This window comes from Diabrotica undecimpunctata, chromosome 5 (assembly GCF_040954645.1).
Source record: "Diabrotica undecimpunctata isolate CICGRU chromosome 5, icDiaUnde3, whole genome shotgun sequence".
Classification (NCBI taxonomy): domain Eukaryota; kingdom Metazoa; phylum Arthropoda; class Insecta; order Coleoptera; family Chrysomelidae; genus Diabrotica; species Diabrotica undecimpunctata.
The window spans coordinates 19,996,639-20,015,265 of NC_092807.1; the positions used below are offsets into that span (position 1 = coordinate 19,996,639).

Sequence of the window (18,627 nt, forward strand, 5' to 3'; positions counted from 1 at the left end):
GGTTCATGCTGCGACATGAACTATTCCAAATGAACAATTTTTTCAAAAAAAAAACCACAGAGATGACGTAGAGTCCTAATTGAAAAACTCAAAACGAAATAGATTTTAAAATCACACCGTTAAAGACATCACGGTTCTAAACAGATTTGTTACCAGTAGCGATCATAGAATGGCACGAGGTAAAATAGAAATAAGCTTAAAGAAGGAGGAAACAACTGGAAGCAAGTGGCGCAAAATAGAACACACTGGATTGATTTGGGGGAGGCCTATGTCCAAAGTTGGATTACTTAAGGCTGAAGAAGAAGAAGAAGTTAGATAAAAGTATGAAAGTATTAAGAAAAAGACTAAGAACGGGGACAAGGCAGATAATAAAGATTAAAGACAGAAATGGTCATCTTACAACCAACAGAGAGAAAACCCTTAAAATAGTTGAAGACTTCTACAAATTGCTGTACATAAGCCAACACAAACAAATAGCAGAAAAGATCAAGTACCAGAAATATTAACAAGAAAAAAGTGCATTGTCAACCAAGGATCAGAACTACTACCGGAAATCACAATAGACGAAATAAAACTAGCGAAGATTGTGTAGTTACTGATGCAATAAAAATCGGAGGCGCTTGCTTACTTAAGAAAATAAAAAACCTGTTTAACATGTGCCGTTTGGACAGTAATATACCCGACAAATGGCACAATGCTGAGGTAATTCTATTGCACAAAAAAGAAGATCCCATGAATTAGAAAACTACAGACCTATAAGTCTTCTTAGTCACCTAAACAAACTCCTTACAAGAATAGTAACGCCCAATTCGGTTTTAGATCAGAACACTCCAGTGAGCTACAAGTACTCATATTAACAGAGTACATAGCAGCTGGATTTAATAATAAACAATACACAGGAGCTGTCTTCCGAGATATAAGCAAAGCTTTCGACAGAGTCTGGCTAAAGGACTAATCTACAAAATAAAAAGATACGGCTACAGCGGAGCAATGACAAGACTAATCTCTTCGTACTTGAGCAATCGTAGTTTCAGAGTCCGAATAGAACAAGTCCTATCTGAACTCGGGAACCCGGAGGCTGGAGTGCCGCAGTGAGCGGTACTGTCACCTCTACTATACGCGATATACACAGCAGATATACCTAGAACACCAGATACATTACTAAGCCTCTATGCCGACGACACAGCGATAGCGGCCAAACACAGAAATGTAGACATAGCGGTAAACAACTTACAAACAGCGCTAGATGACATAGAAGAATGGAGTTTAAAATGGAAAATCGCTATAAACTCCGAAAAGACACAGGCTGTACTTTTCAAAAAGAGGCACCAACAACCAGAAGAACAGGTGACTGTGCAAGATAATCCCATCGAGTGGAAAAGCGAAGCAAAATACCTCGGAGTAATCATGGACAAAGGTTTAACGTTTAGGAAACACGTAGACGCTACAATACAAAAAGCCAACATGGCAAGAGCATCAATAAGAGGCCTAGCAGGAAGAAAAAGCAAACTCTTCTATTGGGTGAACTGTAAAGATGATGTAAGAAGATGGTGCCGGAAATCTGAACTGTGTGCATCCAGTAATGGTCCAGTTGGTAAAAAGAGGGCAACCATAAAACAGTACAATGTTGGTAGTCCTATAGAAAGAGTAGCAATCGACATTGCAGGTCCACTTCCAGAGACGAATGATGGAAATAAATATATCCTGGTAGCCATGGACTATTTTACGAAATGGACTGAGGCATATGCGATATCCCCGACACCCCTGCATCCTCAATCAGATAGAATGGTCGAGAGGATGAACCGAACGATGAGTAAACACCTGTCCAAAGTTGTATCAGAACATCAAAGAGATTGGGACCAGCACATTCATTTATTCTCAGGCCAGACTCCAACCTGCCTGATGTTAGGTCGTGAAGTTCGTTTGCCCTGCGCCCTAAAGCTTGGCTGCAGACCTTCCGAAGAATATGTTGCAAGCGAAGATCATGTCGACCGCCTAAAGTTAAGAATGAACAACATTCATAAACTTGCCCGACAACACATCCAGTTAGCCAGTGACAGAATGAAAGATAACTATGATTCTCGTTGGAAAAATGAAAGCCATAAAGTAGGTGATCTTGTTTGGCTTTATAATCCACAACGTCGTCGAGGCTTGTCTCCTAAACTGCAAAGACAATGGGAAGGTTCGTATGAAATAAAAAGAGAATAAATGACGTAATATACCGAATTAAGAAGTTGCCCAAAGGTAAACCAAAAGTAGTTTGCATAAATCGTCTTGCACCTTATGCTGGCTCAAATGAAACAGAAGAAGCACGAACCCTTTAACATAAGATCAAAGATGACCGGTGACCAAGCTTTAATGAATTTATGTCAAATTACGCAGAGAGAAAAAGTGCTAGATTCGGCGTGACCACAGAAGTTCAGCAGGATCTTTTTAGTGTTCCGCATAACGTCTCTCTGGCCCACTGTGTTGCCAAGATCTTGAGACGACTAAAGGAATCTCATCCGTATTTTATAAGAAGTTCGGTCGTTTGGACGAGTTAAAAAAAATCAGCAGCCTAAAATTTAAACAGTACTAAGATTAGAAGATGGTTCTCGATCTTTGCTGTATATGGTGACCATTAAGTCGTATACAGACAGGGCAAGCTACGAGAATATATGGCGTCCTTTAACTAATTTGACGAAAATCGTGTGCAATTATGACATCAAGAATTTGGCCTTACCCAAGATAGACCATGCACTAGAAAATCTAGATTGGAAGATTGTCAGAAGCATGCTTGAAGTGATCTTCCGAGAAACCGGCGTACGAACGTACTGTGTGTTGCATTAATCCGAGGAGATCGTGTCCTTCACAGACAGTAGACTGTTATTTCTTTCTGTAGTTCTTAGTTCTGTAAATTCCGCCATCCCGGGCCTACATCTAGAGTTGCTGATCGATGAGATTAAATCAGACGCTCAGATCTAAGAGGGGAGCAGTGTAACAAAATAGCCCATCTCGGATGCGTGGTACGTATCACAATTCTTAGAAGGATACATCTAGAATATTTTAGTACATAATAACTTGTATTATATATAAGTAGCTCCGATATTAGCTAAGTTTAGTTGATAAGATATTTTCGTGTTGTAAACTTATAAATAAATATATTTACATATATTAGAACCGCATGTTTTATTTAAAAACGGTACAATATATATATATATATATATATATATATATATATATATATATATATATATATATATATATATAATATTTTGTCAACAAACTTGAAATTGTTAAATATGTATATGGGTAAAAATACGGTATTTGATGATTTAATACAATAGCCAATTATTGTGAAGGTAAAATATGCGAATTTCATTTTAATTTGTTTGTCAACATCACCCACATAAATGTGCTGCTAGATTTCCTTGAGATATCTATAAAACAACCTGATAAACCAAAAATGTATGGAGGCGGAAAAACCGTCAAAATATTTTGTGATAAGTATAAAAATATTTACAAAATTGAACATAGACGAAGTGATACAGCAGACGAGAATTAATGACGGGAAGATAAGCGACAGATCATATTTTTGCTTTTTATTTGCAATAATAAATGAAATTTTATTTATTAAATTGATAGCTATACAAAGGACCCGGCATTTCTCTTATACCATTTTTCAAAGTAAAAGCTTTGCACGTCACAATTTATATAAAGTGACGTCACTTATATTTAAAATTTTCAGAACGTCAACCTTAGAGTTCAAATTTTCCTAACACAGCTAATAATACGAAATCCATACGGAACTGTACTAGTTTTCATAGGCGTCAACGTGGTATAATAATCAGAAAAATGCAATCATCATTATATCGGGAATTTTAGAATTATATTGATTAAATAACCAAAAAAATCGGTTGCCTGTAAAGTCGGTTTTACGGGCGAAGATTTTACGTGACAACGTCTTTTTCTCGGTAGAATATTTATTGATCTGAATATTATTAAATTGCACAATAGGAACAAGGAATTGAATGAAAATAAGAATTGCACAAATTTTAACTATAGAAATATATTTTGTTTACTAAAACATTGTACATGTAAACTTAAACTTAACTAATTTCTATTTGAGTGATTTTGTTGAGGATAGGACGATGATAGGAGAAATATGAAATGAAAGGAAGTGTTTCTGCTGTAATGTGTCTTGAACGCCAAGAACGCTCGAGAAAGACAGAGACCAGTGATGTTCCGTGGAGCTTATCCAATATCGGGAGATGCTTTCGGCAAAATTCGGTAATTCGGTAGATTTCGGTAGATCATATGCAATGACGTAAATTATATATATATATATATATATATATATATATATATATATATATATATATATATATATATATATATACATTATAATACAGTGCGTCCAATTAAGTGAACACCATAATGGATTTTTTTAGTTTTATGACCTAAAACCTAAAATCAATCATCAATTAAATTTTTTGAGCCTTATACACGAGGTTTGTCAAAAAATATGAACATAAAATTCATATTTTTTGATAAACTGCCTATATTACTAAAAAAATTTAATATCTGATGATTGTATTCTAAGTTTTAGATCATTCAGAACTTTTTAGAAAGAATAACTTTTTTCCATAAAACTAAAAATAGAAAAGTTTCCCATTATGGTGGCGACTTAATGGTCCAAAAGTTAAAGACCTTAAATAATTATGCTGAACTAATTATTAGAAATAACCATAATTCATAATCAAATTATTGGGACCAAATGCTCACATCAGCTATTATGATACAAATAAGGTTTAATAATATTTTGAGAAATAGTTATAGGTCATAATATTTACAGAAAGTTAAAACGTTCTGGTTCAAATAGATGTAACAACCATTATCTGCTAATGGATTAAGTCGGCAGTCAAAGAAAACCGACAGCACACACACCGTCATTTAGCTAATAATTTATCACTTGATACTTGAGATTCTTTGAGAATTGAAGAGACGTGTGTGAATGATTATGATTACGGAATTATGTTTATACAATATGTTATTATTAGGTATAAAATTATGAACTTGAATCTCGGGGTATTTCGCTTTCTTTGCATCTTTGCAAATATATTTTTAAACACTATAGGGAAGTATCAAATGAATTTTAATACAAACGTATTAAAAATACCAAGTATTAGGTTACACTGAAAAGTTTTTTGATGGTAACAGAAATAAAAAGATAAATTGTATTATCCGAATTTATTTTCAAGTCATTGTGATATTTGTTTTAAAATTAGGTAGATTCAAGGGGCAGTTCGGTAGATCGGTAGATAGGAATCAAATTCGGTAGATCTACCGAAAAATCGGTAGACGGAACAACACTGACAGAGACACAAGCACGGAAGCACGCACCGATTCAACGCGCCTAATTCTCTAGTGCTGCGCGCGTAGCGGACCGATCATGTTTGAGTGGGAGAGAGACGCAAGGCATTCGCCGGTCCGGCGGGCCTCTCTCTCGTTCGGTGACTCACTGTAACAGACGTGAGCGGGCGTTACACTTTTTCATGAATGACTCCGAGCCACAACCTAATTTAAGACGTTGTCACGTCAAAACATTTGTTATTATTATTAATATAAATTTTATGAAATAACTTATAAGTCTAATATTCCACAAAATATTAATTTTAATTAAATAGATTAGACAATTGTACGCAACTGATACGAGAATACCTCAAATTTTAATGACAGTTCAGCGTGTGGCAAAATTGTTTAAAGTGTTGCCGCTTTTTTTAGAGAAAGAAATTTGTTTATGTTTTGATTTCTTACACAATTTGATCATAATATATTATATATTAATAAATTATATTTATAAATACATATTAAATTTAGATTAATAGCTTTAAAACTAATTATTTTTGTGTATTGTGATTGTGCTATGCCAAAACAACTAAATAGTTTGTAGAAAGCTGATAAGCTTTCATATAAGATAGATTATTTTGAACAAGAAATAATGGTGGAACAAGACGTTTTTACTATTAATGCTCTAAAAGAGGTAAGTTTAAAATTTAGAATATATAATTTTGTATTAAAATGTTTTATTATGTATTTTAGTGTGTTGCAGTAGTCTTAAAACTAAGTGTATTTGAATCACGTATTTCAGAAACCACAAAAACGACAAATTTATGAAATTACAGTTTTCTGTAATTTTTGGTAGTATACATATAGGTATATGCACTTAACAGTAAACAGAGTCCCCAAAACTCACTAAATTTACATAAATTTGTTGTCAGTTGAACATTTCATGTATTGCAGAAACACCAAAACTCCAGGAATTTTGGTGTTTTTAAAATATAATATTTGAACACACTGATTTTTGACACGACAGGAGGTTTTGAGTTTTTTAGGTTATGTTTGTGATCTCTACATATTGTTAGTTGTTATTACAGTAAAAATTAATAATAATTTAAGTAATGGAAATTTAAAATGAGTCTTCAACGCGCAAAAAAAAGCGTGGAATACGTAATATCAGTAAATATAAAAGAGAAGTTATTAAAAATTCTAGAGTTAAATGGTCTGCCTAAAAACGCTGGAGTGGTGCCTTAGCGCCTGAAGTAAACCAAGGACCAGACTGCAAGTAAGCCTTAAAGCTTTAAAATATTACTAACTGGCTAAACAATATCTAATATTTTATTATCGTAATTTTAATGATACTTATTTTTAGATCTCGCCAAAAATGCTTTTTACGAATTTCTGAAGAAACACGCATTCAATTATTCCAAAACTTCAGGAGAATTTAACACCAAGAACAAACAAGATTGTTTGCTACAATCGCTCATTTCAGCCCATGAAGTTGTACGTCGAAGGCGCATAAAACCCGCTGATATTTCTTGCAAGCCTGATAGACTAGCTTCTTTTGAATATAAAATTCAGGGACCAACAGGTACAAATAAAACCTGTAGAAAAGCATTTATTGCCATTTTTGGCATTGCCAATGATCATACTTGGATCATACCAATTCTTGATAATACATTCTCAAGAACAATATCAGAAAGTACCACTAATATAATTTTAAATAGGCGCACAGTTGGGACAAAAAATGTTCAAAATTACCTCGTAAATAATGTATTAAAAATAAATTATTTACTAAGTTTATTGAAAAAGTATATATTAATCGTATATACCTATTTATGTTTTACAATAAAAAATACATCAAATATTACTAAAAAAATATAAAATTGAAAAAAAATTGTGTAAAAAATAGATGGTTTATTCAACAATTTATATTTTAAATAATGTATACTCGTAGTTTACGCAAAAATTATATAGGTAGAAATAAAATAAAAAACGTCATAATCCATAAACAAGAACCAGAGAACAGCATCTTCAATCGCTACCCCGAGTTTCAAAGTCGGCCGATTTTGAGGACTACATTTTGAAGCTTTGTGGACCATTACGTTGAGAGGCAATCTTTTTCGAATTTGTCACATTAAAACTATAAAATATGTTCTTTCAAATTACGCTAATTGGATTAGATTAGACTAAGACCATCACATGCGAAAAAAAGGGCGAATATTAAAAGTGATAGAAATAGATAGATAGATACAGCCTAATATTATTGTAACTTTCTTATTAAGGTTAAAATTACCACGGCTCTTCTGGACAATTACATTGACGACAATGGTTCGTTCACAAAACAACAGTTGATTATTCGAATATTCGTACGATTCGATTGGTTAGAAACTGGGTGTGGTTAAACACAATCCACTAAAATATCTGTGCATAAATATTCTACTTTCTGAACATAATGCAATACTTTGATTTTCTTTCAGAAAGAATCACAAAGATACAATTTTTGGTCCCTATCTAGTACACGTATTAGAAAGAAATGGAGAACTGAAAAAAAGCTGTGAATCATAGTTACATAAGACACGCCCATTGAACGCCATCCATTGCCCATAGCTCACGAGGAGATGGGAATTATTGGTTTATGTTTATTATACTGTAGACATTTCTGGAAGTTTCTGAGTCTCAGTCATAGCTTAGGCAACCATGTTAACTGTGACACCTAGACCAACCGTGTTTAGTTCCTCAATTTTAACATAATAGACAAGAAATCAAAATACTAGCACTAAAGAAGTCGATGGTTGTAAAAAACACTATACGATCGTGAATCACACAGCATGTAATTGCGTTAGACAATATGAGAAGAAAAATTTTCAACCATATAAAAATGGAAGAAGCTACATCAAATGGCAGAAAAATTAAATAATCAGGAAGTTTTAGTGGTAAAAAAACAAGTCGGGCAGAAGGATAAGCTGAATCGCATGGATTCACCGAAAAAAAAAATCAAGCAAAAACAATTGGACTATATACATATGTTAATTTTTGCTTAATTTTGCTTAAGATAGATTATAAAATATAAATGTGCAATAAACAAACAAATTGGAAGTTTCGGATACCTATATCAAAAATCTGTTGAATTAACATTTTGGTTGGACGAGCAGTAGGCACTACCAAATCATCTATTATTAGGTTTTAATTGATTTTACAATAAAAAATTACAAAACAAGCAAAGGCTTGTTTTGGTGATTGTATATTATAATTTTCTTATATCTCATTCTTTCATTTTATTTATTTTTTTAAACATTATGGCAAAAAGGCACTAAAAATATTCTCTCCAATAACTTTTGTGTGGATATTTTATTTCGATTCCTACCAATCGTAGGACGTAGGACATAACCTAACACAATATTAAGCTTAGTTAAAAATGTTAATTTATTTGGTGACACCTGCTGTAATTCACTAACAGCTTATGTTTTAATTCCTAACACAAACACCTGATAATGTAACAATCATAAAGTGATTCATGCTTTGGTTTTTAATGAAAATAAGGTCGATGTTATTTTGTTACCCTAGCTTTTTTATTTAGAAAGTGGGGAAATATATTTTGTTATAACACGTAAATGTCTTATTTTGTGTAAACAAAATTTCTTAAAGTTAAAATTAAGATATAATTCTTTTCTATTTAATAAAAATTTAAAACTGAATCCCATGAAATAGTTGTTAAAACTTAAAACTCACCTTGCAAACTAGCACCTATCATTAACATAAGAAAACTTAAAATTTTCATTTTATCAACGTTATCACTTCAAATTCGATTTTCCACCTGTTGTAACCGCAACGCGCGGGACAAAAAATAAAAATAACTAAATAACTAACGCCTGGTGCCTGGACTGATGCCCAGGGTTGCCAGGTGAAAATTTTTGTTCTCCCTAGATTGAACATTAAAATATCCCTAGAAATCCCTAGATTGGAATAAATGTATATATGGTTGCCTAATTCTGAATAAAATGATGGGATGTATTGATGGTTGCCTAATATATTAACATGGATATAAAAAAAATAATTGTTGTTTTATACCTTTATTTCAAAAACATTAAATTTTTATAGGGTACAATAGCGATGATTTGAATAAATTTAACAAAAACAGAATAACGTACTTATTTTTGGCTTTGAATATTCTATTTATTATATTCTTATGTATTATTCACTTAATCTAATTAATACAAAATACAACTTCGAAGAGAAATGAGAAGGTGAAGCATAGAATTTTATTTATATATTTCAACGAATCCTGTAATTCACCCGATTCCTACTGTAAATCCCCTAATTATTTATTTTATAAAACTTAAGATTTTTGTAAATCCCCTAATTCCTGCTCCAGAATTTGCTTCTCCTTTCTGAAAATATATAGGAATCTATTTTTAGCAGAAATCTATTTGGTAGCATAAAATGAAGATTCCCAGAACGTGGACAGTTAGCGACATCTGATAATAAAATCCTCAATACAAGTAGTTTACTGGTAGCTTAATTATTTGTAATGAAAGATCGTTTATTTAATACTGGTAATACGCAGTGGTTTTATACATGAATTAAAGAAAATGTTATTACAATAGGCCTATGTAGGTAAATATTTGAGCCGGTCAAAAATCCCTAGATTATACACTAAATATCAAAAAAATCCCTTTGTCCCTTTTATACTGAAATATCCCTAGATTCGGGATAAATCCCTAGACCTGGCAGCCCTGCTGATGCCTGATGTATTTTAGAAGGTGGGGTGTATCGCATGATCCCCACTCCAATTGTCACGTGTAAAATGATAGAAAACAAACTTAGAATGTCTAAAGATCCGTGGATGAGGATATTATTTATTTTATTATTCTTTCCGAACAAAATATTTTAATCCCAATGCTGATTTGTTTGAATTTGATTCAATTTCATTAAATAAAACAGTTGTCTACATGATATAACGTAAAGTCAATAGAACCTTTGGTGTATTAATTGTTCTGATGTAATCTTTATTGTCGGGTACCTAACAAAAATAATTAAATTTTAGACAAACAATAGGTAAGATATCATTTACAAAAATAAATCATCTTTGCTACAATTACTAACAAATAGATTGGGAAGGAAATTAGTTACAGGTGAACAGGAATCTCGTGAAACGGGCGGAGCTTCTAGTGCGCAGAGAGAGAAAGCATTCGGCCAGAAAAGGATGGAATTTACCCGAACCCTAGAATAACAGAGACACAACATGTGTGTTGGGTTTTTCTCTGCCCGAACATTACAATCATTGTCATGGTTGCGATTTAGCAGAAAATATTACTAACCGACACTATTTCATAAACTATTAAAAAAATACATAGTCTCCAAATGACAGTTTATAAAGTATCTAAACTGCATTTAAAGTTAGTTCAAATTATGACAATAAAACCACTAAATCATGTTTTATGAATTGTTTTTCAAAATTTCAAAATCGCTCTAGTCTAAAGTTAGCCAAATGGCGCTTGGTAATTTTTGCCTTTCAGCCGTCGATATGTTATATAAAATAAATTGGATTTTTTTTACCCATGGGGGGTTAGAGAGCCTCGGTATCTGATTTGTTAAAATTTCTTAAAGTTATGACAAAATTTTCCATATTATTTTGCCACTCAGTAGAAGGAAAAGTGGCAACGAATTGTTCGCATACGTCTTTTACATTAATGATATTAAATGCAATATTTTTTGATGCTACATAGATTTTAAGCTGGCCCAGACCAGCTCAATTGGATTAAGATCTGGGTGATATGGAGTATGGAGGTAATCTTAAAATTGTATATCCTTGTTTTATTGCGATCTCATCTATTGCATAACGAACATATGCTGGTTTATGCATTTTTACTAAATCGTACAGTTCCGTCTTTAGCATACTATTGTTTATTGGAATATTTCTGGCCTCTAACCATTTCTTGATTAATTCTTTTGTTGATGTTGATGTTGGTGCCTTGTCAATTTGTTTATTGTGATAAGGTGCATTATCTATTACTACAACACTTTGTGGATGAAGATTGGGTATTAATTTGTTTTCGAACCACTTACAATAATCTTCAAAAGACATATCGTCGTGATAATCGCCTGTTCTCGTACCAGAATTGGAAATTAAGGAAGCTCCTTGAATAAAACCACACTCACCACCAGCATGTACAATAATCAAACGATGTGATGACTCAGAAAGTGAATTCATCGACCAGTACATCATTGATATGGTTCTTGTGGTAAGAATTTTATACAGTAGGCCTAATTAGTTAGGGACACGACTAGGTTCTTAATTTTTGTTGTCATTGCATAAAGTTGTGTCCTTTTCAGATTGCTTTACGTTTCGTCGAACAATCGAATGAGGCAAACTCATGACGTTCTGCAAATGAACGATGGAGAGATATAGCTGCAAAACATCGTTGTCAAACGAAAACGCAAAAGAAAATAAAAAAACTCTTTAAAGAAGCATGTTAAACTTGTTCATTTTCCATAATTTTATTACTTTATTCTGTATTTACTTATCAGAAAACATTACGAAATCACCTCATAGTATTTTTTAATACCAATACTTTAACCAAGAATACTGTAAAACACAATGTTATTTTTAACCGAAATTCTTGTTATCCGAAACGGCCTCCCCCCCAATTATTTCGGTTAACAGAGGTTTTACTGTATATGTATATATATTTATATTAAGCCTAGAGCTAAGATTAATACTATTACAGCAATTAACCTGTAACATATATATTTATGTTTACAGATTGAGTTTACTTCTAGAATACTAAGAGGATATCCGGTAATTTTGCTGCGCATCAAGTGAGCGTGCCGATGGTTGGATTGTTAAAGTTATTTCTAGGTTTGACAAAATGTAGGTACCTGTTTCTTCAATTTTTTTCTTGACAATCTTATGATGCCGTCTCTTGCTTTTATGTGTTTGTGTACGTCTACTCTGTGTTAGTTATGTCCCCATGTTATGTTTTTTCTTAATAATTCCCATTTTTACTTCTCCCTCTTCTTTAAAATAACGCCCCAAAAAACAAATAATTAGATCAGGCGAAGAAAATTACAAATTAATCAACAAATCATCGAGAATACGTTCAACCTAAGAAAAGAAAGCGACCCAACATTGGAACTCACAATAATTCAGAACAGTACCAATAGCTTACTTTGCATACAGTAAAGACAAGAAGTTTTGAAAAAAAACTAATATTTTTTTATTTACAGTTTTAGCAGATTATTCTCAAAACCTTTAAATTTTCACGCAGACAACCGACAAAAAGTGTAGACGAAAGTTTATCAGTACATACGCGTAATTTTATAAAATAAATACATATTGATAATTTTATAAGGTACATATTTGTTCATTCTCTAACCAAGTTAGTATTAGATAAGTCATATCTAAAATATACTTATAAGGTTTAAATTATTAAAACATCCGTTTTCAGCTATTACATTATTTACTTTTAAAATCTCATGATTCATATGAATTATTGAAACAGATCGAATTAGATATACAAGCTAGATATAAAATACGCATATGTATGTAATAATATATTTCCGATCATTTTTTGGTGAGTATGGAACTAAAAAATGCAATGAAAGATCGTTTGATCGAATTTGTACAAGAAAAGGAAATCGTATCAATAAATACTATACACTTGGAAGTCACTCTAAGACAGAGAAGAAAAAATAGAGGAACCAAATAGACTATATTATGGCCAGAAAAAGATTTAGAAACTGTAAGATTCGCCACGACATCTTAAAGCGCTGACAAGGCTTCTGATACAACCAAGTTTAAAAAATCCAAGAAGATCCAAACGAAATATAGACATTCCAAAATTAAGAAATAAAGAAACTAAACTAAACATAGACAAAACATAAACGAAACTTTATGAACAACTATACTTCAGCAAAGAAATAATGAAATGAGTCACACGCGTGATATCATAAGTTATCGTATAATTTAGCTGTTCTTATGAGTTTTACTTCTAATAAACGAAACCAACGTCGAACAAGTGGACAAATATGCATACCTGGGAACAATGATTAACTCCACAAATGATTACAATCAGGAGATAAAAATAAGAATAGAAAAGGCTAGAGCAAATTTCAACAAAATGAGAAGAGTTCTATGTACCAGGGATTTAAAACTGGAACTAAGAGTTAGGTTAGCGAGGTGCTGTTTTTTTCGACTTTATTTTATGGAATGGAATCTTGGACCTTGAATGCGACATCAATGAAAAAACTGGAATCATTTGAGCTGTGGGCGTACAGAAGAATTCTGAAAATATCATGGACAGAACACGTCACAAACAAAGAGATTCTGGGAAGGATGAACAAAGAAATGAAAATTTTAAATTCAATAAAAACAAGAAAATTAGAATATCTCGGACATATTACACGTGGAGAGAAATACATCTTGCTCCAACTGATTATGCAGGGAAAGATCCAAGGAAAGAGAAGCATAGGGAGGCGTAGAATGTCATGGCTGCGCAACCTGAGAGAGTGGTACGGATGTACATCAAATGAACTTTTCAGAGCAGCCGTCTCAAAAGTCCGAATAGCTATGATGATTGCCGACCTCCGCCGCGGAGATGGCACTTGAAGAAGAAGAAGAAGATGAGTTTTACCAAGAAGCGTATCAGTAGCGGAGAATTTATTTTTTATTTAGCGTATGGCATAAGGTAAAGGCACCAGTACCTGACACTCTAAGGCCAGAAAGATACATTTTCTAATATTAAAACGTTAATTTTACTCAGATTTTTTTGTTCTCTTAAGCAAAACGTATGATTAGGTTTATTACTAATTGTACATGTGAAAGGAGATTTGATTTAAATAAAATTTGCCAAAAAAATTTATTTTTAAATACATGTTTTGTCCCCAATACCTGGCATTGCAAATTTTAATAAAAAAAAAATACCCAATACCTGACATATCAAAAAAGGTATAATATAATATATATAATAAAAATAATTGGATAAACAGGATGCTAATTTAAGAACTTATTTTCAGGTGCAGGCTGAGACATCTACCTTACATCGAGCAATTTGCGCAGTAGATGATACAACGCCGCTAAAACTGAGGGGACAAGAAATGCGCATAAACCATCTGACTAAGCAAGAAAAAATGCGCACCTGGATGAGTAAACCTCTGCATGGGCGACATCTCAGTGAGATCAGCCAAGAATATGTCGACAATACAGCGTCGAACTATTAGTTGACATCAGGAAAGATGTTTCCCGAGACTGAGGGCTTTCTACTTGCCATTCAGGATCAGGTTATTCCAACTAAAAATTACCTGAAATATATTGTTAAAGATCCTCAAGTCCAAAATGACAAATGCCGATATGGATGCCAAGCCCAAGAAACCATCCAACATCTTACCGGGAGCTGCCAGGCGTTTGTAGGAACTGATTATAAAGAACGCCAGTAGGAAAGATTATCCACCAAGAACTAGCTGACAAACTGGGACTTCTGCAAACCGACCATCTTCCTTATTATCAATATGTCCCTGACAGAATGCTTGAAAATGACAACTACAAGCTATACTGGGACCGCACTGTGCTCACAGACCAACCAGTGGCACATAATAGACCGGATCTCATACTAGTTAATAAACTTACCAGGCAAACAACACTTATTGATGTGGCGATACATAACACCAATAATTTGCGTGTTAAATACAAGGAAAAGATCGCCAAGTATAGAGATCTAGAAATACAAATCAGGAGACAATGGAGAATGGAAAGTACCCAGACAGTACCTATAATTCTATCTACTACTGGTGTTATTCCCAAAAACCTCCTAGCGAACATAAAACAGCTGGGTCTAAATGAACATCTTTATAAGGCCATGCAGAAAGCTGTACTCCTCGCGACGTCCAGATGTGTACGAAAATTTTTGGGAGATACTCCAGCAAACCAAGTCACCTAGGGCTCGATAACACGGAAAGAGTCTCACCAGAGCTCAATCCTTTTGATACCGTAGGTATCTGGGATGAGTGAATTTTCCCCTCAGAGGGAGTGTGAGCTAAATCTGGATAAAAATAAAAAAAATTACTTATTTATTCAAATATCTAATTAAAACAGGAACACTTTATTATTTCTGGAACTCTGTACATTCCACGATTATTTAAACTTGCTACTTTGTTGATCGTCTCCACAATATCAGTATGATCATATCATATTGTATCCTCTTTATTTGGCCATTTCCACGAATTTAAGTTGCTGTTGCAAAAAAACTACTATGAAAAAAGTATTTTTCAAGCACCAAATTTTTACTTTGTTTACTTTGACTCGTGTAAAATGAAAGTATTTGCTTCGCTGTGTAGTTGCGGCAATCTGCTGATTCGGCTGTTGATTCATCTGTTGTGTCTTTATTTTGCTGTGTAAACACATTTCTCGGTTATTTTGACACTCAAGAGAATTAAATTTTTCTCAGACATAATCTTCGAATCTCGATAATTGCGTTTTGTTCTGTTTACTGACGTAAACGCAATACGTAGAATTAATTGCAGGGAGTATTGTATTTGTCCAGGACCTGGACATTCACAAAAAAGAACATGGACAAGATTCGAAAAACTCAGCGAGCCATGGAACGACAGATGCTTGGTATCTCACTAATAGATCGACAAACGAACGAAGCAATCAGGAACAAAACAAAAATAAAGGACGCCGCGAAACAAGCAGCTAAATTAAAATGGAAATGGGCTGGACACAACGAACGTCTCGAAGATGGTAGATGGAACAAAGAAGTCGGAAACTGGCGACCGTACGATGCGAAGAGACCAAGAGGAAGACCTCAAATGCGCTGGAGCGACGATATCAAAAGAGTCGCAGGACCCATGTGGAAACGCCTAGCACACAACAGGGATAAATGGCGAGAAATGGGAGAGGCCTTTATTCGACAATTCGGATAGAAAAAGGGCTAAAAAAAAATTGTATTTGTAACAATATGGTTTATGTCATGTATGACTCGATGTATAACTTCTTCCAAATAAATATGTTTTGGCATGTTTTTAAAAGACATTATGTACATAAAAAAGCAAACAAGTATCTGCGGTTGCTAGCACTCTTTCTATTGACAGACTAAATAATTGAATACCGTTCTGAAATAAAAAGAATATACTAATTTAAGTATTTTACATCTTTAGGAATTTAGTCGACTTCCGCACATCCGCTCAGTCTTCACATTATTAATGTAAATGAAAACTTATTTTACAAACTGGATCTAATGTATTATTTTTATTATTGTAAGCAGAAATATAATATTCTATTGTTACAATGTACAGTGATCAGAAAGGAAGTATATTTGCTTACGCGCCGCCAATGATCGAATTCAAAATTTCCGAGAATGCATGATAGACACGTGATTTCACCTACTTTTGACCACTTACGCGTGATTTATGATTTATAGTTTCATTTAATATTTGCCAGACTATAGCGGTGACGACAGAAAAAATCAGAACATTAACAATCGGTGGAATAACTTTAAAAGCATCATACTAAAAATGATCAAACAAGAATTAAATCAAATTGGAGAGAAAAACAAATAAGACCGGATGGTCGAAGAAATTCTCCACTTAATGGAAAAGAAAATATTCGTTAAAAATCTAGACAAAATAGTATCAAAACTCATCCAACATCAGCACGGGTAATAACTATATCCATTAGTTAAATCCAAACAAATCTCCATTCTGGAAACTATAAAAAAAATCAAGGAAAGACAATATTGTCCTGAAGCTATTTTCTTATGGCATTTTAAATTAATTACTATTTAAATAGGAATAAGCCACAATTAAAGGTTAAAATACGTTTATTGACGTTTCAATTTCCACTTCGGAAATCGTTCTCGATTTCCGAAGTGGAAATTGAAACGTCAATAAACGTATTTTAACCTTTAATTGTGGCTTATTTCCATTTAAATAGTAATTAAAAGGAAAGACAATAAACGGATAAAATGGAATTGTCTACAAAGAAGAAAAAGAGGAAGTAATGAAAAACAGGTTAGAAAGGTAAATTAGAAGCAACGACTACCCCGACAAATTCATAGAAGTAGAAAGAAGATACATATTTCTAAAAAGAAATCAGGGAAACACAGGTATTGGACATACCCACCTAGAAAAAGTTAAAAAACTAATAAAACTCACAAACACAATGAAAGCTCCAGGGCCAGATAGAATTACAAACAGAGCGTTGAAGAATATGCCAGCGAAAGCAATAGTGGAAATTTTCTTTTTCTTCTTCTTCTTTTTATATAGACATGACTCTGTCTGTTTTTCGATGAGCCTCCAGTAAGTTGTCGTTCCATCGTTTTCCTGGTCTTCCTATTGATCGTCTTCCTATTGGGGAACCGTCTCTTGCCGTCTTTACTACTGTATTTGTTGTCATTCGGCTTATATGATCGTTCCATTCTACTTTTCTATTTCTTACCCAGTTCTTGATATTCTCCACCTTGCATCACTTTGGTTGTTAATTTTAATGTGTTTAATAAATTAATTCCTCTGTAATTTTCCGGGTCTGATTTGTCTCCCTTTTTGAAAAGAGGTATTAGGATGCTTGATCTCCATCCTTGAGGAATTCTGTTTTGTTCTATTATTTTTTTTTTTGATTAGTTTTAATAGTTGTTTGGTCAGATCTGGTCCTCCGTTCTTTAGGAGTTCGTTCGGTATTCTGCCCTCTCCGGTGATTTTCTATTTTTTAATTTCCTTAATGCTTCCTTTACCTCTTCCTCTTCAATATTTATTTTTTCGTTTGTCGTCTCGTCTGGTGTTGGTGGTTCATTATCGTCACCTTTAGCAAATAGGGATCGAAAGTAGTCTACTCATGTTTCCTTCTGAATGTGTTTCGTTTTTATTAGTTCGTTCAACTCTTTTCTTCGACCTCTGATTATTCTCCATATTTCTTTTTGTGCTCCGCAGAGTCGTGTTCCATCTGTTTTGAGAAGCTTTGCCAGTGTTCCCTTTTTATTTGTCTAACTAAAGTATTCGTTTCATTTCTGATTCGTTTATAGTGGTTATATGCCTGTTGTGTTCTGTATTGTAAAAAGGCTTTCTTCTTTTCTTCACTTCTCTAAATCATGGTGTTTTCTGTTTTGATATATTAGTGTTCTTTGCTTTCCTCTCTCCAAGTGATTCTGTTTCTGCGTTAATTATGGTATTTTTGAGTTTTCCCAGCTTTCCTCGATGTTATCGTTGTTTAATATTTCATTCTTAGCGACCTTCTCTGATGTGCTTTTTCTGTATAAGTATTCCGTGGTTTCCGAATTTAGTCCTTCGACTTTGATTTTTTGAAACGTAGAAGAA

General features: G+C 33.3%; 1 protein-coding gene across 2 annotated transcripts in view; it reads right to left on the reverse strand.

Annotated features, from left to right (window-relative positions):
- The window catches only part of LOC140441158 (transferrin-like), a 91,607-nt gene that overhangs the window by 59,492 nt on the left and 13,488 nt on the right, over positions 1 to 18,627 (reverse strand). Inside the window, exon 1 of one of the 2 annotated variants that reach the window (XM_072531630.1) lies at positions 9,052 to 9,205. The exons of the other annotated variant lie outside the window; for it this stretch is intronic. Coding sequence (XP_072387731.1) covers positions 9,052 to 9,100 — 49 coding nt within the window. The 5' untranslated portion in view covers positions 9,101 to 9,205. Of the gene's footprint in view, positions 1 to 9,051; positions 9,206 to 18,627 lie in introns of those variants that run through there. 2 annotated transcript variants of the gene reach the window in all.